Source organism: Oncorhynchus nerka, linkage group LG22 (assembly GCF_034236695.1).
Source record: "Oncorhynchus nerka isolate Pitt River linkage group LG22, Oner_Uvic_2.0, whole genome shotgun sequence".
In the NCBI taxonomy this organism is placed as follows: domain Eukaryota; kingdom Metazoa; phylum Chordata; class Actinopteri; order Salmoniformes; family Salmonidae; genus Oncorhynchus; species Oncorhynchus nerka.
In genome coordinates, this window is record NC_088417.1 from 95,429,168 (window position 1) to 95,456,361 (window position 27,194).

General features: G+C 45.7%; 1 protein-coding gene across 1 annotated transcript in view; it reads left to right on the top strand.

Moving 5' to 3' along the window:
• The first annotated feature begins 217 nt into the window (after positions 1–217).
• The window catches only part of LOC115106026 (potassium/sodium hyperpolarization-activated cyclic nucleotide-gated channel 1), a 197,882-nt gene continuing 170,905 nt past the window's right edge, over positions 218–27,194 (top strand). Inside the window, exon 1 of the mRNA XM_065007613.1 lies at positions 218–706. Coding sequence (XP_064863685.1) covers positions 342–706 — 365 coding nt within the window. The 5' untranslated portion in view covers positions 218–341. The remainder of the gene's footprint in view (positions 707–27,194) is intronic.

Genomic DNA, 27,194 nt, shown 5'->3' on the forward strand with positions numbered 1-27,194 from the left:
ACTGATGAGGAAGGGGAGCTCTATCATCAATCACATTATGAAAATGAAGTGCACGAGCCGCAGCCAGCAGTGTGCCTCTTAAACCGCAGTGCTGCGCGAGCGTGTTAGGGGCTTGAAAAATAAATACAGTCCGGTCGGTAGATGGCGGTAACACAGGAAACCTGATCTGTCAGGTTCACAAGAAGTCGGTCTCAGTTTGCAGCATTTGCAAAGGAGGCAACGGAGCCGAGCAGTTGAAGGACATCAAATGAAACACGGGAGCGCTTTACAGCGGGTCCTCTTGAGTTTTGCGCGTAGCCTGTGTGCTCCGAGCCTGGAGACAGTACGTTTTAGTGAAAATCATGGAAGATAAATCAAATTCGTTCTCCAGCAACAAAGAAGGGGAGAAAGCAGATGGGAATAATGTATTTCAAAGGCAAGACTCGATACAGAAGAACAATATGGGGAGCCAGAACCTGAAAGGAGGGGACCATGGAAACTCGGTGGGCTTCAAGGGGGACCGGGAGGAAGCCTTGGTCGGGTTCGACGATATAGACGGGTCCGGAAACCGACATGGCTTTATGCAGCGGCAATTTGGAGCGATGATGCAGCCCGGCGTCAATAAGTTCTCCCTGCGAATGTTCGGCAGTCAGAAAGCCGTTGAGAAAGAGCAAGAAAGGGTCCAGACGGCTGGATACTGGATCATTCATCCCTATAGCGATTTTAGGTAAGGAGTGGAAAGTCATCTTCTCAGCTTTTTACCCATGCCGTCACCCACAGAGCCAGGTCCGCAAGACACCACATCCACTCTGTCATCAGTGCGCGTTACGCATCGCCCAAAGCAGAGGCTAATCATGTTTCTGTATTGAGGCAATTATAGAGGCATTGATTGTTTTACCTATCGAATTTTGATCATATTCATATTTTCCATTGCAATGTTTTCATTATTCTAATGTGGAAGACAGAAATAAACGAATCCACGAAATGTCCTTGGAAAAAGGATGGTGAATGTCACGAGTTAATAAATACACAAATGCTGATTGTTCACACAGCAATACACCACTAAGGCAGTATTGCTTGTGGCTTATGCGGTTCTATAACAGCCTAAGCGACGTTACCTGTGTTCAACATGACAGTAATGTAGGAACATCAAGGTTGAAAACATATCGTTGTAGCTCTGCCTGCAATGATGAAACGAAGAGGATCATTGAGGATGGCCTCTGGGTAGAAAAATACATATGCGGTAAATTTGATCGAGAAACGACCACAGAGAGAGAGAGAGGGGTAGAGAGAGAGAGAATTAAACATTGGTTATCCGCATCAAAATGAACAGGTGAATAACAAGGGAAGGCATGAATTCAAACACCCGGCATTTGAACAGTTAAACGGAGCCCGCCTGTAAAACCGTGAATAATGTACAGAAAATAGAATGCAAAATGCTCTGACGTGGGATACACATCCATCAAACATAAATCCAAGGAGAACTGCGCAGGAATAAACATGATGGAATTTGCCTATTTGTTTTTAGGGAGCTATAAACCCATTACAACGATCCCTTGTATGATAAAGCTGATTGGTTTATTTGTTTAAGGACTTAAATTGGATAAGTTTGAGATAAGTGGTTAATGGGCTTGTGTAGGCATTACGTCATAAATATTTGTATTATTTCTTTGCAACTATTGCTGTGCATGGATCGTCACGCGTACACTGACTGACTGCCTCACAGAATGTTTTTCTGACTGCATAGAACCGACCTAATACTGCGCATTGACATGAATAACAGAATGAGCCTGATTGAATGCTGCAAATAGATATATCATTCTTCTTTTGGTAAATGTAAGTCAGTAGAATGTTGTTTGAGATAATGAATGAATCTTCACATCGCCTGACAAGGTAAAATGATACCTAGTGGCCAAATGGAAGCTTTCATAATCTGCCTCGTTTGTTCAGTAACAGCCCAGCTTTATATTGTGTGTTGTTTAAACATTGCAGTGTCATTTCAAGATATATATATATATATATATACTCATCTACACTTCCTGAACATTGACATGTATATAAATGCACTGCTATGATGTCAGATCCAAGTGCTCCCATATCCAACAGGCTACGTTTTGTATTCACAAATCAAACACGGCATAGTTGGTTGTGCTTTGCATCCGTGTCCCCTGCTAGAGTTGGATGGACGGTGAGGTGACTCCCCTTTGTTCCAGTCAGTTGCGAGCTGGGACTTCATGTTGGCTCGGCTGAGTTTAACTCGTCGCTGTCCATGGTGCTGACATGCTACTCTGCACTGTGGAGACTGGAGATAACTGCTGCTATTTTACTACTACACGAATTATGCTGTTTAGGAGCAGGGGTGAAGGAGATGACATTTCTTCCCGGTACGAGCCTTTTAAAAATATATTTATTTTATGGGACTAATCATATAATTACATATATAATCCCTATTCATTTAGTCAGATCTCTATGGATCTAATATTACAGACTTGTCAAATAGTTTTTAAGCCTAATTTAGGCCTAGATATTTTTCTGCTTATAATTACCGACATTTGGTGGGGTATTTGTTAGTCAAGTTGTCTATAATTAGATACATGCAGCTTCTCTTCTGTCATTACTTGATGCTTGTCTAGAATACAAAATTACGCCTTGCTCACCAGAATAATGTCATACATATATTGATAGATTCATTTCTGCTTCTCTCACGGAGAGAGAGGGAGGTTTTCCGTGCAGAATTTCCAAATTACATCAGTTTGAACAGTTTTAAGGAAACGAAAACTTGGGAAAATGATCCAACATGTTTCTGGTAGTATTTCAGTTCGTCTTGGATGAATAGTTTATGTGGTTGAAAACTAAATATAGCCCGTTTTTATGTTGCTGAAAGAAATTATATAATCAGCGCGTATCCGCATTCTCTCAAGATGCTGAAAGAAATTATTCATATTTCTCTAATTCTGTTCCCGAGACAAAATTAACATTCCACACGTTTTCAAGTCTATTCACGTATTTGTCATGCGACAGACATGCAGTAATGATAACTAGTGTAATAGCCTACACATTTCTTGTAATCTATGTTTTAATTATTGTGATTGGCGCATGTTTAACCGGTATGGCGTATCCCAACTATTTATTTTGCTGGTATACTCCATACCGGACCCAAACCAGCTTAGGCTACTTTCAACCCTGATTATGAGATATTTTGTGATTCTTTTTTTTTTTTAAAACACTGTCCACAGCTTTAGGACACCCCTTATCTTCTCATATTAATATTGTCTGTCACCAAAATAAAAACTCACATGTTATTGTCGTTTGAATGGTAGGATAAACACATTCCTTGCGTTGCAAATCGGGCGGGGTCACAGTGGTCGGTCATATTCCAGAACGGTGTGTCATTAGATTGTAGAAAGAAGGTTAGCCAGGATTAGAACTACTACATGTCAGTCAATGAGCTTACTTTAGGTTACAGCAGGCAGGCCCCACAACAATTATGTAACATGATCAACCTGTTCTGGAATAGCAGACACACAGGGCATATTTGCACCAATCAGGTGATATACATGACCGCTTATTACCGAATAATAATTAGATAACTGTCTCATTAATAGAGATCATTTTAAAGATTCAAGCCTGTAAAGTTATAAAATGAGTGCAATTTTTGACTAGCTTCAATGTATGGGCTACAATTTATTAGAATCTTTGCTTGCGCTTGACCAAATACCTTGTTTTGTACCAAGATGATTGAATGGAAACCTTGACTCCCCTTTACAATGTCCTCAAATGGTCACCTCCCTTGTCACATGACAGGGGTTCAGCAGTTTGCTCTATAGCCTTGCTTCATTCGTGACACCTTCCACTGGGCTCTACATCACAGTGATGTGTTATCTTGTCAATGTAAAGAGAGAAGGCCATAAACAATGCCAGCGCAGAGGTCTTCCTTCTTGACCCTGGCTTATATAATTGAGTGGCTATTCTACACCAATGCTGTAAGCCTACTCTGTATTCCTGGCTCCAATTCAGAATTGTATGGATATTCTATACCTGGCTACACTGCTATTCTATTCCTGGCTACACTGCTATTCTATACCTGGCTACACTGCTATTCTATTCCTGGCTACACTGCTATTCTATTCCTGGCTACACTTCTATTCTATTCCTGGCTACACTTATATTCTATACCTGGCTACACTTCTATTCTATACCTGGCTACACTTCTATTCTATACCTGGCTATACTTCTATTCTATACCTGGCAACACTTCTATCCTATACTTGGCTACACTTCTATCCTATACCTGGCTACACTTCTATTCTACACCTGGCTACACTTCTATTCTATACCTGGCTACACTTCTATTCTATACCTGGCTACACTTCTATTCTATACCTGGCTATACTTCTATTCTATACCTGGCAACACTTCTATCCTATACTTGGCTACACTTCTATTCTATACCTGGCTACACTGCTATTCTATTCCTGGCTACACTTCTATTCTATTCCTGGCTACACTTCTATTCTATACCTGGCTACATTTATATTCTATACCTGGCTACACTGCTATTCTATTCCTGGCTACACTTCTATTCTATTCCTGGCTACACTTATATTCTATACCTGGCTACACTTCTATTCTATACCTGGCTACACTTCTATTCTATACCTGGCTACACTTATATTCTATTCCTGGCTACACTTATATTCTATTCCTGGCTACACTTATATTCTATACCTGGCTACACTTCTATTCTATACCTGGCTACACTTCTATTCTATACCTGGCTACACTTCTATTCTATACCTGGCTACACTTCTATCCTATACCTGTCTACACTTCTATTCTATACCTGGCTACACTTCTATTCTATACCTGGCAACACTTCTATCCTATACTTGGCTACACTTCTATCCTATACTTGGCTACACTTCTATTCTATACTTGGCTACACTTCTATCCTATACCTGTCTACACTTCTATTCTATACCTGGCTACACTTCTATCCTATACTTGGCTAAGCTGCTATTCTTTTAAAACTAAAGCAAAATGTGTTTTATTGACATGTACACCGGATGTGTTGGATATCAAATTAAATCAAATCCAACTTTATTTGTCACATGCGTCGAATACAACAAGTGTAGACCTTACCGTGAAATGTTTACTTACAAGCCCTTAACCAACACTGCAGTTCAAGAAGAAGAAAATATCTACCAAGTAGACTAAAGTTTTTTAAAAAGTATAAAAAGTAACACAATAAAATAACAATAATGAGGCTAAATACAGGGGGTACTGGTACCGAGTCAGTGTGCTGGGGAACAGGTTAGAGTTCATTTGTACATGTAGGTAGGGGTGAAGTGACTATGCACAGCAAATAAACAGCGAGTAGCAGCAGTGGACAAGACAAATGGGGGGGGGGTCAATGTAAATAGTCCGCTGGCCATTTGATTAATTGTTCAGCAATCTTCTGGCTTGGGGGTAGAAGCTGTTAAGGAGCCTTTTGGTCTTAGACTTGGCGCTCCGGTACCGCTTCCCGTGCAGTAGCAGAGAAAACAGTCTATGACTTGGGTGACTGGAGTCTCTGACAATTTTTTGGGCTTCCTCTGACACTGCTTATTATATAGGTCCTGGATGGCAGGATGACAAGGGTGCCCTTGTTGTTTGGCTCAAATCCTCCTGTCTTTAATCGCTTCAAAGTTAAACCCCTTCTTTTTTTTCATCAGATCATTTCAGGGGGCTTTGTCTTTGTTGTTATTCCATTTCTCTGCTGTGTTCCCAGAATTAGACTGATGTACTGTCTGGCTACTGCATCATTTAAACATGTAATCGAATGGAGCCCCTCTCTAGTACATGTTAGTCACTTAGCTGACACTCTTATCCAGAGCGACTTACAGGAGCAATTAGGGTTAAGTGCCTTGCTCAAGGGCACATCGACAGATTTTTTTCACCTTGTCGGCTCGGGGATTCAACCTTTTTGGTTATTTGGCCCGACACTCTAACCACTAGGTTACCTGTCACCTGTCCTACTGTAGTTGGGTTTCCAATAGGTTTTTATGGTTCACAACACAAAATGAGTGCTTTTTTTTTGTTGCAGGCTTTCAGTGGTACTGTCTTTGGGGACATAAGACCCAGTTTATTTTGTGACTTTATAATGAAAAAAGGCAACCACAACAGTCTATCAATGGTTTCCAAATATGTTTTACGACCACAACAACAATGTGACATTATCATGAAAAAGAAAGCAACAACAGTCCACCCATGAATGACAGACAACACCGTTCACAACTGCTTTGTATAGCTTCAAAATGCATCTGGAACTTAATCTCCAACACATTCTTAATACTGAGGCTGCTGAAAGATTAATGGCTGGTTAGTAGTATTAATTATTTATAGATTTCAGAAAGGGTCTCATGCTTGGCCTGTTGTAGACTAACGTTAGTTCTTTTGGAGAATACGCTTCTGTCTTCTTTCTTTTGTTTAGCATGACCAGATCCACATATCATGGCCATGTCCAGATGGCACCATGTCCAGATGGCACCATGTCCAGATAGCACCATGTCCAGATAGCACCATGTCCAGATAGCACCATGTCCAGAGAGCATGACCATGTCCAGATGGCACCATGTCCAGATAGCATGACCATGTCCAGATAGCACCATGTCCAGATAGCATGACCATGTCCAGATAGCATGACCATGTCCAGATAGCATGACCATGTCCAGATAGCATGACCATGTCCAGATAGCACCATGTCCAGATAGCATGACCATGCCCAGATAGCACCATGTCCAGATAGCATGACCATGCCCAGATAGCACCATGTCCAGATAGCATGACCATGCCCAGATAGCACAATGTCCAGATAGCACCATGTCCAGATAGCACCATGTCCAGATAGCATGACCATGTCCAGATAGCATGACAATGTCCACATAGCTTGAGCATGTCCAGATAGCATGACCATGTCCAGATTGCACCATGTCCAGATATAGCACCATGCCCAGATAGCACCATGCCCAGATAGCATGGCCATTTCCAGATAGCATGACCATTTCCAGATAGCATGACTTTATCCAGATAGCATGACCATGTCCAGATAGCAACATGCCCAGATAACACCATGTCCAGATAGCATAAACTGTCCAGATAGCACCATGCCCAGATAGCATGAACGTGTCCAGATAGCAACATGTCCAGATAGCACCATGTCCAGATAGCACCATGTACAGATAGCACCATGTCCAGTTAGCATGACCATGTACAGATAGCGCCATTTGCAGATAGCACCATGTCCAGATAGCACCATGTACAGATAGCACCATGTCCAGTTAGCATGACCATGTACAGATAGCACCATGTCTAGTTAGCATGACCATGTATAGATAGCACCATGTCCAGTTAGCATGACCATGTACAGATAGTACCATGTCCAAATAGCATGACCAGATCCACATATCATGGCCATGTCCAGATGGCACCATGTCCAGATGGCACCATGTCCAGATAGCACCATGTCCAGATAGCACCATGTCCAGAGAGCATGACCATGTCCAGATGGCACCATGTCCAGATAGCATGACCATGTCCAGATAGCACCATGTCCAGATAGCATGACCATGTCCAGATAGCATGACCATGTCCAGATAGCATGACCATGTCCAGATAGCATGACCATGTCCAGATAGCACCATGTCCAGATAGCATGACCATGCCCAGATAGCACCATGTCCAGATAGCATGACCATGCCCAGATAGATAAACCATGTCCAGATAGCATAAACTGTCCAGATAGCACCAGCCCAGATAGCATGAACGTGTCCAGATAGCAACATGTCCAGATAGCACCATGTCCACCATGTCCAGATAGCATGACCATGTCCACATAGCATGACCATGTCCAGATAGCATGACCATGTACAGATAGCACCATGTCCAGATAGCATGACCATGTCCACATAGCATGACCATGTCCAGATAGCATGACCATGTACAGATAGCATGACCATGTCCAGATGGCACCATGTCCAAATAGCATGACCATGTCCACATAGCATGACCATGTCCAGATAGCATGACCATGTACAGATGGCACCATGTCCAAATAGCATGACCATGTCCAAATAGCATGACCATGTCCAAATAGCATGACCATGTCCAGATAGCATGACCATGTCCAGATGGCACCATGTCCAAATAGCATGACCATGTCCACATAGCATGACCATGTCCAGATAGCATGACCATGTACAGATGGCACCATGTCCAAATAGCATGACCATGTCCAAATAGCATGACCATGTCCAGATAGCATGACCATGTCCAGATGGCACCATGTCCAGATAGCACCATGTCCAAATAGCATGACCATGTCCAAATAGCATGACCATGTCCAGATAGCATGACCATGTCCAGATGGCACCATGTCCAGATAGCATGACCATGCCCAGATAGCACCATGTACAGATAGCACCATGTCCAGATAGCACCATGTCCAGATAGCATGACTTGGTCCAGATAGCACCATGTCCAGATAGCACCATGTCCTGATTGCATGACCATGTCCAGATAGCATGACTTTAGCCAGATAGCACCATGTCCAGATAACATGACCATATCCTGATAGCATAACAATGTCCAGATAGTATGACCATGTGCAGATAGCATGACCATGTCCAGAAATGAAAATGTCCAGATAGCACCATCTCCAGATAGCATGATCATTTCCAGATAGCATGACCATGTCCAGATAGCATAACCATGTACAGATGGCACCATGTCCAAATAGCATGACCATGTCCAGATTGCACCATGTCCAGATAGCATGATCATGTCCAGATAGCATGACCATTTCCAGATTGCACCATGTCCAAATAGCATGACCATATCCAGATAGCATGACCATGTCCAGATAGCATGACCATGTCCAGATAGCCCCATGTCCAGATAGCATGACAATGTCCAGATAGCTTGAGCATGTCCAGATAGCATGACCATGTCCAGATTGCACCATGTCCAGATAGCACCATGCCCAGATAGCATGGCCATTTCCAGATAGCATGACCATTTCCAGATAGCATGACTTTATCCAGATAGCATGACCATGTCCAGATAGCAACATGCCCAGATAACACCATGTCCAGATAGCATAAACTGTCCAGATAGCACCATGTCCAGATAGCAACATGCCCAGATAACACCATGTCCAGATAGCATAAACTGTCCAGATAGCACCATGTCCAGATAGCAACATGTCCAGATAACACCATGTCCAGATAGCATAAACTGTCCAGATAGCACCATGTCCAGTTATCATGACCATGTCCAGATAGCACCATAGCCAGATAGCATGACCATGTCCAGATAGCACCATGTCCAGTTAGCATGACCATGTCCAGATAGCATGGCTATGTCAAGATGGCACCATGTCCAGATAGCATGACCATGTCCAGATTACATTTAACATTACATTTAAGTCATTTAGCAGACGCTCTTATCCAGAGCGACTTACAAATTGGTGCTTTCACCTTATGACATCCAGTGGAACAGCCACTTTACAATAGTGCATCTAGGTCTTTTAAGGGGGAGAAGGATTACTTTATCCTATCCTAGGTATTCCTTAAAGAGGTGGGGTTTCAGGTGTCTCCGGAAGGTGGTGATTGACTCCGCTGTCCTGGCGTCGTGAGGGAGTTTGTTCCACCATTGGGGGGCCAGAGCAGCGAACAGTTTTGACTGGGCTGAGCGGGAACTGTACTTCCTCAGTGGTAGGGAGGCGAGCAGGCCAGAGGTGGATGAACGCAGTGCCCTTGTTTGGGTGTAGGGCCTGATCAGAGCCTGGAGGTAGTGAGGTGCCGTTCCCCTCACAGCTCCGTAGGCAAGCACCATGGTCTTGTAGCGGATGCGAGCTTCAACTGGAAGCCAGTGGAGAGAGCGGAGGAGCGGGGTGACGTGAGAGAACTTGGGAAGGTTGAACACCAGACGGGCTGCGGCGTTCTGGATGAGTTGTAGGGGTTTAATGGCACAGGCAGGGAGCCCAGCCAACAGCGAGTTGCAGTAATCCAGACGGGAGATGACAAGTGCCTGGATTAGGACCTGCGCCGCTTCCTGTGTGAGGCAGGGTCGTACTCTGCGGATGTTGTAGAGCATGAACCTACAGGAACGGGCCACCGCCTTGATGTTATTTGAGAACGACAGGGTGTTGTCCAGGATCACGCCAAGGTTCTTAGCGCTCTGGGACGAGGACACAATGGAGTTGTCAACCGTGATGGCGAGATCATGGAACGGGCAGTCCTTCCCCGGGAGGAAGAGCAGCTCCGTCTTGCCGAGGTTCAGCTTGAGGTGATGATCCGTCATCCACACTGATATGTCTGCCAGACATGCAGAGATGCGATTCGCCACCTGGTCGTCAGAAGGGGGAAAGGAGAAGATTAATTGTGTGTCGTCTGCATAGCAATGATAGGAGAGACCATGTGAGGTTATGACAGAGCCAAGTGACTTGGTGTATAGCGAGAATAGGAGAGGGCCTAGAACAGAGCCCTGGGGGACACCAGTGGTGAGAGCACGTGGTGAGGAGACGGATTCTCGCCACGCCACCTGGTAGGAGCGACCTGTCAGGTAGGACGCAATCCAAGCGTGGGCCGCGCCGGAGATGCCCAACTCGGAGAGGGTGGAGAGGAGGATCTGATGGTTCACAGTGTCGAAGGCAGCCGATAGGTCTAGAAGGATGAGAGCAGAGGAGAGAGAGTTAGCTTTAGCAGTGCGGAGCGCCTCCGTGATACAGAGAAGAGCAGTCTCAGTTGAATGACTAGTCTTGAAACCTGACTGATTTGGATCAAGAAGGTCATTCTGAGAGAGATAGCGGGAGAGCTGGCCAAGGACGGCACGTTCAAGAGTTTTGGAGAGAAAAGAAAGAAGGGATACTGGTCTGTAGTTGTTGACATCGGAGGGATCGAGTGTAGGTTTTTCAGAAGGGGTGCAACTCTCGCTCTCTTGAAGACGGGAGGGACGTAGCCAGCGGTCAGGGATGAGTTGATGAGCGAGGTGAGGTAAGGGAGAAGGTCACCGGAGATGGTCTGGAGAAGAGAGGAGGGGATAGGGTCAAGCGGGCAGGTTGTTGGGCGGCCGGCCGTCACAAGACGTGAGATGTCATCTGGAGAGAGAGGGGAGAAAGAGGTCAGAGCACAGGGTAGGGCAGTGTGAGCAGAACCAGCGGTGTCGTTTGACTTAGCAAACGAGGATCGGATGTCGTCGACCTTCTTTTCAAAATGGTTGACGAAGTCATCTGCAGAGAGGAGGAGGGGGGAGGGGGAGGAGGATTCAAGAGGGAGGAGAAGGTGGCAAAGAGCTTCCTAGGGTTAGAGGCAGATGCTTGGAATTTAGAGTGGTAGAAAGTGGCTTTAGCAGCAGAGACAGAGGAGGAAAATGTAGAGAGGAGGGAGTGAAAGGATGCCAGGTCTGCAGGGAGGCGAGTTTTCCTCCATTTCCGCTCGGCTGCCCGGAGCCCTGTTCTGTGAGCTCGCAATGAGTCGTCGAGCCACGGAGCGGGAGGGGAGGACCGAGCCGGCCTGGAGGATAGGGGACATAGAGAGTCAAAGGATGCAGAAAGGGAGGAGAGGAGGGTTGAGGAGGCAGAATCAGGAGATAGGTTGGAGAAGGTTTGAGCAGAGGGAAGAGATGATAGGATGGAAGAGGAGAGAGTAGCGGGGGAGAGAGAGCGAAGGTTGGGACGGCGCGATACCATCCGAGTAGGGGCAGTGTGGGAAGTGTTGGATGAGAGCGAGAGGGAAAAGGATACAAGGTAGTGGTCGGAGACTTGGAGGGGAGTTGCAATGAGGTTAGTGGAGGAACAGCATCTAGTAAAGATGAGGTCGAGCGTATTGCCTGCCTTGTGAGTAGGGGGGGAAGGTGAGAGGGTGAGGTCAAAAGAGGAGAGGAGTGGAAAGAAGGAGGCAGAGAGGAATGAGTCAAAGGTAGACGTGGGGAGGTTAAAGTCGCCCAGAACTGTGAGAGGTGAGCCGTCCTCAGGAAAGGAGCTTATCAAGGCATCAAGCTCATTGATGAACTCTCCGAGGGAACCTGGAGGGCGATAAATGATAAGGATGTTAAGCTTGAAAGGGCTGGTAACTGTGACAGCATGGAATTCAAAGGAGGCGATAGACAGATGGGTAAGGGGAGAAAGAGAGAATGACCACTTGGGAGAGATGAGGATCCCGGTGCCACCACCCCGCTGACCAGAAGCTCTCGGGGTGTGCGAGAGCACGTGGGCGGACGAAGAGAGAGCAGTAGGAGTAGCGGTGTTGTCTGTGGTGATCCATGTTTCCGTCAGAGCCAAGAAGTCGAGGGACTGGAGGGAGACATAGGCTGAGATGAACTCTGCCTTGTTGGCCGCAGATCGGCAGTTCCAGAGGCTACCGGAGACCTGGAACTCCACGTGGGTCGTGCGCGCTGGGACCACCAGATTAGGGTGGCTGCGGCCATGCGGTGTGGAGCGTTTGTATGGTCTGTGCAGAGAGGAGAGAACAGGGATAGACAGACACATAGTTGACAGGCTAGAGAAGAGGCTACGCTAATGCAGAGGAGATTGGAATGACAAGTGGACTACACGTCTCGAATGTTCAGAAAGTTAAGCTTACGTAGCAAGAATCTAATTGACTAAAATGATTAAAATGATAGAGTACTGCTGGGGTAGGCTAGCTGCGTTGTTGACACTACCCTAATCAAGTCGTACCGTTGAGTGTGAAGTTTCTACAATGCTGCTTATCGGGAGCTAGCTGGCTAGCTAGCAGTGTTGGTTACGTTACGTTGCGTAGGAGAACGACAATAGCTGGCTAACTAACCTAGAAAATCGCTCTAGACTACACAATTATCTTTGAAACAAAGACGGCTATGTAGCTAGCTATGTAGCTAGCTACGATCAAACAAATCACACCGTTGGGACTGTAATGAAATGAAGTGAAAAAGTGATACTACCTGTGGAGCGACGCGGAATGCGACCGGGATGCGAAAGTTCTATTCAGTAGACGTTGGCTGGCTGTTGGCTAGCTAGGAGTGTCTCCTACGTTAAGGACGACAAAATAGCTGGCTAGCTAACCTCGGTGAATTAAGATAATCACTCTAAGACTACACACTCTAAACTACACAATTATCTTGGATACGAAGACAGCAAAGACAACTATGTAGCTATCTAATACTACACTAATCAAGTCGTTCGGTTGAGTGTGATAGTTACTACAGTGCTACGGTAGCCGGTGAACGTATGCTAGCTGCTAGGCAGATAGGAGGGCGACGAAATACAATAATAACGCAATTATCACTCTAAGACTCCACACTCTAAGCTACACAATTATCTTGGAAACGAAGACAGCAAAGACAACTATGTAGCTAGCTATGTAGCTAGCTAACACTACACTAATCAAGACGTTCAGTTGAGTGTGATAGTACTACAGTGCTACGGTAGACGGTGAACGTGTTGGACAGATAGGAGACGACGAAATACGATAATTACGCAATTATCTTTGATACAACGACGACTATGTAGCTAGCTAAGAGGAAATTGCTAAGATTAGACAAATCAGACCGTTGTACTATAATGAAATGTAATGAAATGTAATGAAAAAGTTATACAACCTGCAGACCGAAGCGCGGATGCGACCAGATCGCTCCAACCCGGAAGCCCCTCAGATAGCACCATAGCCAGATTACATTTACATTTACATTTAAGTCATTTAGCAGACGCTCTTATCCAGAGCGACTTACAAATTGGTGCTTTCACCTTATGACATCCAGTGGAACAGCCACTTTACAATAGTGCATCTAGGTCTTTTAAGGGGGGGGGGGGGAAGGATTACTTTATCCTATCCTAGGTATTCCTTAAAGAGGAATAGCATGACCATGTCCAGATAGCACCATGTCCAGATAGCATGACCATGCCCAGATAGCACCATGTACAGATAGCACCATTTGCAGATAGCACCATGTCCAGATAGCACCATGTACAGATAGCACCATGTCCAGTTAGCATAACCATGTACAGATAGCACCAAGTCTAGTTAGCATGACCATGTATAGATAGCACCATGTCCAGTTAGCATGACCATGTACAGATAGCATGACCATGTCCAGATGGCACCATGTCCAGATAGCACCAAGTCCAGATAGAACAATGTACAGATAGCACCATGTCCAGATAGCACCATGTGCAGAGAGCACAATGTTCAGATAGCACCATGTTCATATAGCACCATGTTCAGATAGCACCATGTCCAGATAGCACCATGTCCAGATAGCATGACAATGTCCAGATAGCATGACCATGTCCAGATATCATGACGATATCCAGATAGCATGACCATGTCAGGATTGCATGACAATATCTTGATGGCAGCATGTCCACATAGCACCATGTCCAGATAGCACCATATCCAGATAGCATGACCATTTTCAGATAGCATGACCATGTCCAGATAGCACCATATCCAGATAGCATGACCATTTCCAGATAGCATGACCATGTCCAGATAGCAACATGTCCAGATAGCATGACCATGTCCAGATAGCATGAGCATTTTCAGATAGCATGACCATGTCCAGATAGCACCATATCCAGATAGCATGACCATTTCCAGATAGCATGACCATGTCCAGATAGCAACATGTCCAGATAGCATGACCATGTCCAGATAGCATGAGCATGTCCAGATAGCATGACAATATCCAGATAGCACCATGTCCAGATAGCATGACCATGTCCAGATAGCACCATGTCCAGATAGCATGACCATGTCCAGATAGCATGACCATGTCCAGATAGCATGACCATATCCTGATACCATGACTTTATCCACATAGCACCATGTCCAGATAACATGACCATGTCCTGATAGCATGACCATGACCAGATAGCACCATGTCCAGATAGCATGACCATGTCCCGATAGCAACATGTCCAGATAGCACCATGTCCAGATAGCATGACAATGTCCAGATAGCATGACAATGTCCAGATAGCATGACTTTATCCAGATAGACATTGTCCCGAAAGCAACATGTCCAGATGGCATGACCATATCCTGATACCATGACTTTATCCAGATAGCACCATGTCCAGATAACATGACCATGTCCTGATAGCATGACCATGTCCAGATAGCATGACCATGTCCAGATAGCATGACCATGTCCAGATAGCACCATGTCCAGATAGCATGACCATGTCCAGATAGCACCATGTCCAGATAGCATGACCATGTCCAGATAGCACCATATCCAGATAGCATGACCATGTCCAGATAGCATGACCATGTACAGATAGCACCATATCCAGATAGCATGACCATATCCAGATAGCATGACCATGTCCAGATAGCATGACCATGTACAGATAGCACCATATCCAGATAGCATGACCATATCCAGATAGCATGACCATGTCCAGATAGCATGACCATGTCCAGATAGCACCATTTCCAGATAGCACCATGTCCAGATAGCACCATGTCCAGATAGCACCATATCCAGATAGCATGACCATGTCCAGATAGCATGACCATATCCTGATAGCACCATGTACAGAGACCACCATGTCCAGATAGCATGACAATGTCCAGATAGCATGACCATGTCCAGATAGCATGAGCATGTCCAGATAGCATGACAATATCCAGATAGCACCATGTCCAGATAGCATGACCATGTCCAGATAGCACCATGTCCAGATAGCATGACCATGTCCAGATAGCATGACCATGTCCAGATAGCATGACCATATCCTGATACCATGACTTTATCCACATAGCACCATGTCCAGATAACATGACCATGTCCTGATAGCATGACCATGACCAGATAGCACCATGTCCAGATAGCATGACCATGTCCCGATAGCAACATGTCCAGATAGCACCATGTCCAGATAGCATGACAATGTCCAGATAGCATGACAATGTCCAGATAGCATGACTTTATCCAGATAGACATTGTCCCGAAAGCAACATGTCCAGATGGCATGAGCATATCCTGATACCATGACTTTATCCAGATAGCACCATGTCCAGATAACATGACCATGTCCTGATAGCATGACCATGTCCAGATAGCATGACCATGTCCAGATAGCATGACCATGTCCAGATAGCACCATGTCCAGATAGCATGACCATGTCCAGATAGCACCATGTCCAGATAGCATGACCATGTACAGATAGCACCATATCCAGATAGCATGACCATATCCAGATAGCATGACCATTCCAGATAGCATGACCATGTACAGATAGCACCATATCCAGATAGCATGACCATATCCAGATAGCATGACCATGTCCAGATAACATGACCATGTCCAGATAGCACCATTTCCAGATAGCACCATGTCCAGATAGCACCATGTCCAGATAGCACCATATCCAGATAGCATTACCATGTCCAGATAGCATGACCATATCCTGATAGCACCATGTACAGAGACCACCATGTCCAGATAGCATGACAATGTCCAGATAGCATGACCATGTCCAGATAGCAGCATGTCCAGATAACACCATGTCCAGATAGCATGACCATGTACAGATAGCAACATGTCCAGATAGCACGACCATTTCCAGATAGCATGAACATGTCCTGATAGCACCATGCCCAGATAGCATGACCATATCCAGATAGCATGACCATGTCCAGATAGCATGACCATATCCTGATAGCACCATGTACAGAGAGCACCCTGTCCAGATAGCATGAGAATGTCCAGATAGCATGACCATGTCCAGATAGCAGCATGTCCAGATAACACCATGTCCAGATAGCATGACCATGTACAGATAGCACCATGTCCAGATAGCACGACAATGTCCAGATAGCATGACCATGTCCAGATATCATGACCATGTCCAGAGAGCACCATGTCCAGATAGCACGACAATGTCCAGATAGCATGACCATGTCCAGATATCATGACCATGTCCAGAGAGCACCATGTCCAGATAGCATGACCATATCCAGATTGCACCATGTCCAGATATCATGACCATATCCAGATAGCATGACCATGTCCAGATAGCATGACCATTTCCAGATAGCATGACCATGTCCAGATAGCATCATGTCCAGATAGCACCATCTCAATGTAGCACCATGTCGAGATAGCATGACTTTATCCAGATAGACCTTGTCCAGATAGCAACATGTCCAGATAGCATGACCATATCCTGATAGCATGACCATGTCCAGATAGCATGACCAAATCCTGATAGCATGACCATGTCCAGATAGCACCAGGTCCTGATAGCACCATGTCCAGATTGCACCATGTCCAGATAGCACCATGTCCAGATAGCATGACCATGTCCAGATAGCATGAGCATGTCCAGATAGCATGACAATATCCAGATAGCACCATGTCCAGATAGCATGAGCATCTCCAGATAGCATGACAATATCCAGATAGCACCATGTCCAGATAGTATGACCATGTCCAGATAGCACCATGTCCAGATAGCATGACCATGTCCAGATAGCATGACCATGTCCAGATAGCATGACCATATCCTGATACCATGACTTTATCCACATAGCACCGTGTCCAGATAATATGACCATGTCCAGATAGCAACATGTCCAGATAGCATGACCATGTCCAGATAGCACCATGTCCAGATAGCATGACAATGTCCAGATAGCATGACAATGTCCAGATAGACATTGTCCAGAAAGCAACATGTCCAGATGGCATGACCATGTCCAGATAGCATGACCATGTCCAGATAGCATGACTTTATCCAGATAGACATTGTCCAGAAAGCAACATGTCCAGATGGCATGACCATGTCCAGATAGCATGACCATGTCCAGATAGCATGACCAAATCCTGATACCATGACTTTATCCACATAGCACCATGTCCAGATAACATGACCATGTCCAGATAGCAACATGTCCAGATAGCATGACCATGTCCAGATAGCACCATGTCCAGATAGCATGACAATGTCCAGATAGCATGACAATGTCCAGATAGCATGACTTTATCCAGATAGACATTGTCCAGAAAGCAACATGTCCAGATGGCATGACCATGTCCAGATAGCATGACCATGTCCAGATAGCATGACCATATCCTGATACCATGACTTTATCCAGATAGCACCATGTCCAGATAACATGACCATGTCCTGATAGCATGACCATGTCCAGATAGCATGACCATGTCCAGATAGCATGACAATGTCCAGATAGCACCATGTCCAGATAGCATGACCATGTCCAGATAGCACCATGTCCAGATAGCATGACCATGTCCAGATAGCACCATATCCAGATAGCATGACCATGTCCAGATAGCATGACCATGTCCAGGTAGCACCATTTCCAGATAGCACCATGTCCAGATAGCACCATGTCCAGATAGCACCATATCCAGATAGCATGACCATGTCCAGATAGCACCATGTCCAGATAGCATGACCATGTCCAGATAGCACCATGTCCAGATAGCATGACCATGTCCAGATAGCACCATGTCCAGATAGCATGACCATGTCCAGATAGCACCATATCCAGATAGCATGACCATGTCCAGATAGCACCATATCCAGATAGCATGACCATATCCAGATAGCACCATGTCCAGATAGCACCATGTCCAGATAGCACCACGTCCAGATAGCATGACCATGTCCAGATAGCATGAGCATGTCCAGATAGCATGACAATATCCAGATAGCACCATGTCTAGATAGCATGACCATGTCCAGATAGCACCATGTCCAGATAGCATGACCATGTCCAGATAGCATGACCATGTCCAGAGAGCATGACCATATCCTGATACCATGACTTTATCCAGATAGCACCATGTCCAGATAACATAACCATGTCCTGATAGCATGACCATGTCCAGATAGCACCATGTCCAGATAGCATGACCATGTCCAGATAGCATGACCATGTCCAGATAGCAACATGTCCAGATAGCATGACCATGTCCAGATAGTGTGACCATGTCCAGATAGCATGACAATGTCCAGATAGCATGACAATGTCCAGATAGCATGACTTTATCCAGATAGACATTGTCCAGAAAGGAACATGTCCAGATGGCATGACCATGTCCAGATAGCATGACCATGTCCAGATAGCATGACCATGTCCAGATAGCATGACCATGTCCAGATAACATCATGTCCAGATAGGATGACCATGTCCAGATAGCACCATATCCAGATAGCATGACCATGTCCAGATAGGATGACCATGTCCAGATAGCACCATATCCAGATAGCATGACCATGTCCAGATAGCATGACCATGTCCAGATAGCACCATGTCCAGATAGCATGACCATGTCCAGATAGCACCATGTCCAGATAGCATGACCATGTCCAGATATAGCACCATGTCCAGATAGCATGACCATGTCCAGATAGCACCATATCCAGATAGTACCATGTCCAGATAGCACCATGTCCAGATAACATGACCATGTCCTGATAGCATGACCATGTCCAGATAGCATGACCATGTCCAGATAGCATGACCATATCCTGATAGCACCATGTCCAGATAACATGACCATGTCCTGATAGCATGACCATGTCCAGATAGCACCATGTCCAGATAGCATGACCATGTCCAGATAGCAACATGTCCAGATAGCATGACCAAGTCCAGATAGCACCATGTCCAGATAGCATGACCATGTCCAGATAGTGTGACCATGTCCAGATAGCATGACAATGTCCAGATAGCATGACAATGTCCAGATAGCATGACTTTATCCAGATAGACATTGTCCAGAAAGCAACATGTCCAGATGGCATGACCATGTCCAGATAGCATGACCATGTCCAGATAGCATGACCATGTCCAGATAGCATGACCATGTCCAGATAGCACCATATCCAGATAGCATGACCATGTCCAGATAGCATGACCATGTCCAGATAGCACCATGTCCAGATAGCATGACCATGTCCAGATAGCACCATGTCCAGATAGCATGACCATGTCCAGATATAGCACCATGTCCAGATAGCATGACCATGTCCAGATACACCATATCCAGATAGCACCATGTCCAGATAGCACCATGTCCAGATAGCACCATATCCAGATAGCATGACCATGTCCAGATAGCACCATGTCCAGATAGCACCTTGTCCAGATAGCATGACCATGTCTAGATAGCACCATGTCCAGATAGCATGACCATGTCCAGATATAGCACCATGTCCAGATAGCATGACCATGTCCAGATAGCACCATTTCCAGATAGTACCATGTCCAGATAGCACCATGTCCAGATAACATGACCATGTCCTGATAGCATGACCATGTCCAGATAGCATGACCATGTCCAGATAGCATGACCATATCCTGATAGCACCATGTCCAGATAACATGACCATGTCCTGATAGCATGACCATGTCCAGATAGCATGACCATGTCCAGATAGCATGACCATATCCTGATAGCACCATGTCCAGATAACATGACCATGTCCTGATAGCATGACCATGTCCAGATAGCACCATGTCCAGATAGCATGACCATGTCCAGATAGCAACATGTCCAGATAGCATGACCAAGTCCAGATAGCACCATGTCCAGATAGCATGACCATGTCCAGATAGTGTGACCATGTCCAGATAGCATGACAATGTCCAGATAGCATGACAATGTCCAGATAGCATGACTTTATCCAGATAGACATTGTCCAGAAAGCAACATGTCCAGATGGCATGACCATGTCCAGATAGCATGACCATGTCCAGATAGCATGACCATGTCCAGATAGCATGACCATGTCCAGATAGCACCATATCCAGATAGCATGACCATGTCCAGATAGCATGACCATGTCCAGATAGCATGACCATGTCCAGATAGCACCATGTCCAGATAGCATGACCATGTCCAGATAGCACCATGTCCAGATAGCATGACCATGTCCAGATATAGCACCATGTCCAGATAGCATGACCATGTCCAGATACACCATATCCAGATAGCACCATGTCCAGATAGCACCATGTCCAGATAGCACCATATCCAGATAGCATGACCATGTCCAGATAGCACCATGTCCAGATAGCACCTTGTCCAGATAGCATGACCATGTCTAGATAGCACCATGTCCAGATAGCATGACCATGTCCAGATATAGCACCATGTCCAGATAGCATGACCATGTCCAGATAGCACCATTTCCAGATAGTACCATGTCCAGATAGCACCATGTCCAGATAACATGACCATGTCCTGATAGCATGACCATGTCCAGATAGCATGACCATGTCCAGATAGCATGACCATATCCTGATATAGCACCATGTCCAGATAGCATGACCATGTCCTGATAGCATGACCATGTCCAGATAGCATGACCATGTCCAGATAGCATGACCATATCCTGATAGCACCATGTCCAGATAACATGACCATGTCCTGATAGCATGACCATGTCCAGATAGCACCATGTCCAGATAGCATGACCATGTCCAGATAGCAACATGTCCAGATAGCATGACCATGTCCAGATAGCACCATGTCCAGATAGCATGACCATGCCCAGATAGTGTGACCATGTCCAGATAGCATGACAATGTCCAGATAGCATGACAATGTCCAGATAGCATGACTTTATCCAGATAGACATTGTCCAGAAAGCAACATGTCCAGATGGCATGACCATGTCCAGATAGCATGACCATGTCCAGATAGCATGACCATGTCCAGATAGCATGACCATGTCCAGATAGCACCATATCCAGATAGCATGACCATGTCAAGATAGCATGACCATGTCCAGATAACATCATGTCCAGATAGGATGACCATGTCCAGATAGCATGACCATGTCCAGATAGCACCATGTCCAGATAACATGACCATGTCCTGATAGCATGACCATGTCCAGATAGCATGACCATGTCCAGATAGCATGACCATATCCTGATAGCACCATGTCCAGATAACATGACCATGTCCTGATAGCATGACCATGTCCAGATAGCACCATGTCCAGATAGCATGACCATGTCCAGATAGCAACATGTCCAGATAGCATGACCATGTCCAGATAGCACCATGTCCAGATAGCATGACCATGTCCAGATAGTGTGACCATGTCCAGATAGCATGACAATGTCCAGATAGCATGACAATGTCCAGATAGCATGACTTTATCCAGATAGACATTGTCCAGAAAGCAACATGTCCAGATGGCATGACCATGTCCAGATAGCATGACCATGTCCAGATAGCATGACCATGTCCAGATAGCATGACCATGTCCAGATAGCACCATATCCAGATAGCATGACCATGTCAAGATAGCATGACCATGTCCAGATAGCATGACCATGTCCAGATAGCACCATGTCCAGATAGCATGACCATGTCCAGATAGCACCATGTCCAGATAGCATGACCATGTCCAGATATAGCACCATGTCCAGATAGCATGACCATGTCCAGATAGCACCATATCCAGATAGCACCATGTCCAGATAGCATGACCATGTCTAGATAGCACCATGTCCAGATAGCATGACCATGTCCAGATAGCACCATGTCCAGATAGCATGACCATGTCCAGATAGCATGACCATGTCAGATAGCACCATGTCCAGATAGCATGACCATGTCCAGATAGCACCATGTCCAGATAGCATGACCATGTCCAGATAGCACCATGTCCAGATAGCATGACCATGTCCAGATAGCACCATGTCCAGATAGCACCATATCCAGATAGCATGACCATGTCCAGATAGCATGACCATGTCCAGATAGCATGCCCATGTCCAGAAAGCACCATGTCCAGATAGCACCATGTCCAGATAGCACCATGTCCAGATAGCACCATGTCCAGATAGCATGACCATGTCCAGATAGCATGACCATGTCCAGATAGCATGACCATGTCCAGATAGCACCATGTCCAGATAGCATGACCATGTCCAGATAGCACCATGTCCAGATAGCATGACCATGTCCAGATAGCACCATGTCCAGATAGCATGACCATGTTCAGATAACATGACCATGTCCTGATAGCATGACCATGTCCAGATAGCATGACCATGTCCAGATAGCATGACCATATCCTGATAGCACCATGTCCAGATAACATGACCATGTCCTGATAGCATGACCATGTCCAGATAGCACCATGTCCAGATAGCATGACCATGTCCAGATAGCAACATGTCCAGATAGCATGACCATGTCCAGATAGCACCATATCCAGATAGCATGACCATGTCCAGATAGCATGACCATGTCCAGATAGCATGACCATGTCCAGATAGCACCATGTCCAGATAGCATGACCATGTCCAGATAGCACCATGTCCAGATAGCATGACCATGTCCAGATATAGCACCATGTCCAGATAGCATGACCATGTCCAGATAGCATGACCATGTCCAGATATAGCACCATGTCCAGATAGCATGACCATGTCCAGATATAGCACCATGTCCAGATAGCATGACCATGTCCAGATAGCACCATATCCAGATAGCATGACCATGTCCAGATAGCACCATATCCAGATAGCACCATATCCAGATAGCACCATATCCAGAAAGCATGACCATGTTCATATAGCACCATGTCCAGATAGCATGACCATGTCCAGATAGCACCATGTCCAGATAGCATGACCATGTCCAGATATAGCACCATGTCCAGATAGCATGACCATGTCCAGATAGCACCATGTCCAGATAGCTTGATCATGTCCAGATATAGCACCATGTCCAGATAGCATGACCATGTCCAGATAGCACCATATCCAGATAGCATGACCATGTCCAGATAGCACCATGTCCAGATAGCACCATATCCAGATAGCACCATATCCAGATAGCATGACCATGTTCATATAGCACCATGTCCAGATAGCACCATATCCAGATAGCATGACCATGTTCATATAGCACCATGTCCAGATAGCACCATGTCCAGATAGCACCATATCCAGATAGCATGACCATGTCCAGATAGCATGACCATGTCCAGATAGCACCATGTCCAGATAGCATGACCATGTCCAGATAGCACCATGTCCAGATAGCCTGACCATGTCCAGATAGCACCATGTCCAGATGGCATGACCATGTCCAGATAGCATGACCATGTCCAGATAGCATGACCATGTCCAGATAGCATGACCATGTCCAGATAGCATGACCATGTCCAGATAGCATGACTTTATCCAGATAGCACCATGTCCAGATAACATGACCATGTCCTGATAGCATGACCATGTCCAGATAGCATGACCATGTCCAGATAGCATGACCATGTCCAGATAGCACCATGTCCAGATAGCATGACCATGTCCAGATAGCACCATGTCCAGATAGCATGACCATGTCCAGATTGCACCATATCCAGATAGCATGACTATGTCCAGATAGCATGACCATGTCCAGATAGCACCATATCCAGATAGCATGACCATGTCCAGATAGCATGACCATGTCCAGATAGCATGACCATGTCCAGATAGCACCATGTCCAGATAGCACCATGTCCAGATAGCATGACCATGTCCAGATATAGCACCATGTCCAGATAGCATGACCATGTCCAGATAGCACCATATCCAGATAGCATTACCATGTCCAGATAGCACCATGTCCAGATAGCACCATATCCAGATAGCACCATATCCAGATAGCATGACCATGTTCATATAGCACCATGTCCAGATAGCACCATGTCCAGATAGCACCATATCCAGATAGCATGACCATGTCCAGATAGCACCATGTCCAGATAGCACCATGTCCAGATAGCATGACCATGTCCAGATAGCACCATGTCCAGATAGCATGACCATGTCCAGATAGCACCATGTCCAGATAGCATGACCATGTCCAGATAGCACCATGTCCAGATAGCATGACCATGTCCAGATATAGCACCATATCCAGATAGCATGACCATGTCCAGATAGCATGACCATGTCCAGATAGCATGACCATGTCCAGATAGCATGCCCATGTCCAGATAGCACCATGTCCAGATAGCACCATGTCCAGATAGCATGACCATGTCCAGATAGCATGACCATGTCCAGATAGCATGCCCATGTCCAGATAGCACCATGTCCAGATAGCATGACCATGTCCAGATAGCACCGTGTCCAGATAGCACAATGTCCAGATAGCATGGCCATGTCCAAATAGCACCATGTCCAGATAGCATGACCATGTCCAGATAGCACCATGTCCAGATAGCATGACCATGTCCAGATAGCATGACCATGTCCAGATAGCACCATTTCCAGATAGCATGACCATGTTTAGATAGCACCATGTCCAGATAGCATGACCATGTCCAGATAGCACCATGTCCAGATAGCATGACCATATCCAGATAGCACCATGTCCAGATAGCATGACCATATCCAGATAGCACCATATCCAGATAGCATGACCATGTCCAGACAGCACCATGTCCAGATAGCATGACCATATCCAGATAGCACCATGTCCAGATAGCATGACCATGTCCAGATAGCACCATGTCCAGATAGCATGACCATGTCCAGATATAGCACCATGTCCAGATAGCATGACCATGTCCAGATAGCACCATATCCAGATAGCACCATGTCCAGATAGCACCATGTCCAGATAACATGACCATGTCCTGATAGCATGACCATGTCCAGATAGCATGACCATGTCCAGATAGCACCATGTCCAGATAGCATGACCATGTCCAGATAGTGTGACCATGTCCAGATAGCATGACAATGTCCAGATAGCATGACATTGTCCAGATAGCATGACTTTATCCAGATAGACTGTGTCCAGAAAGCAACATGTCCAGATGGCATGACCATGTCCAGAGAGCATGACCATGTCCAGATAGCATGACCATATCCTGATACCATGACTTTATCCAGATAGCACCATGTCCAGATAACATGACCATGTCCTGATAGCATGACCATGTCCAGATAGCATGACCATGTCCAGATAGCATGACCATGTCCAGATAGCACCATGTCCAGATAGCATGACCATGTCCAGATAGCACCATGTCCAGATAGCATGACCATGTCCAGATTGCACCATATCCAGATAGCATGACCATGTCCAGATAGCATGACCATGTCCAGATAGCATGACCATGTCCAGATAGCACCATGTCCAGATAGCATGACCATGTCCAGATAGCACCATGTCCAGATAGCATGACCATGTCCAGATATAGCACCATGTCCAGATAGCATGACCATGTCCAGATACCACCATATCCAGATAGCACCATGTCCAGATAGCACCATGTCCAGATAGCACCATATCCAGATAGCATGACCATGTCCAGATAGCACCATGTCCAGATAGCACCATGTCCAGATAGCATGACCATGTCCAGATAGCACCATGTCCAGATAGCATGACCATGTCAAGATAGCACCATATCCAGATAGCATGACCATGTCCAGATAGCACCATGTCCAGATAGCATGACCATGTCCAGATATAGCACCATATCCAGATAGCATGACCATGTCTAGATAGCATGACCATGTCCAGATAGCATGCCCATGTCCAGAAAGCACCATGTCCAGATAGCACCATGTCCAGATAGCACCATGTCCAGATAGCATGACCATGTCCAGATAGCATGACCATGTCCAGATAGCACCATGTCCAGATTGCATGACCATGTCCAGATAGCATGACCATGTCCAGATAGCATGACCATGTCCAGATAGCACCATGTCCAGATAGCATGACCATGTCCAGATAGCACCATGTCCAGATAGCATGACCATGTCCAGATATAGCACCATGTCCAGATAGCATGACCATGTCCAGATAGCACCATATCCAGATAGCACCATGTCCAGATAGCACCATGTCCAGATAACATGACCATGTCCTGATAGCATGACCATGTCCAGATAGCATGACCATATCCTGATAGCACCATGTCCAGATAACATGACCATGTCCTGATAGCATGACCATGTCCAGATAGCACCATGTCCAGATAGCATGACCATGTCCAGATAGCAACATGTCCAGATAGCATGACCATGTCCAGATAGCACCATGTCCAGATAGCATGACCATGTCCAGATAGTGTGACCATGTCCAGATAGCATGACAATGTCCAGATAGCATGACAATGTCCAGATAGCATGACCATATCCTGATACCATGACTTTATCCAGATAGACATTGTCCAGAAAGCAAC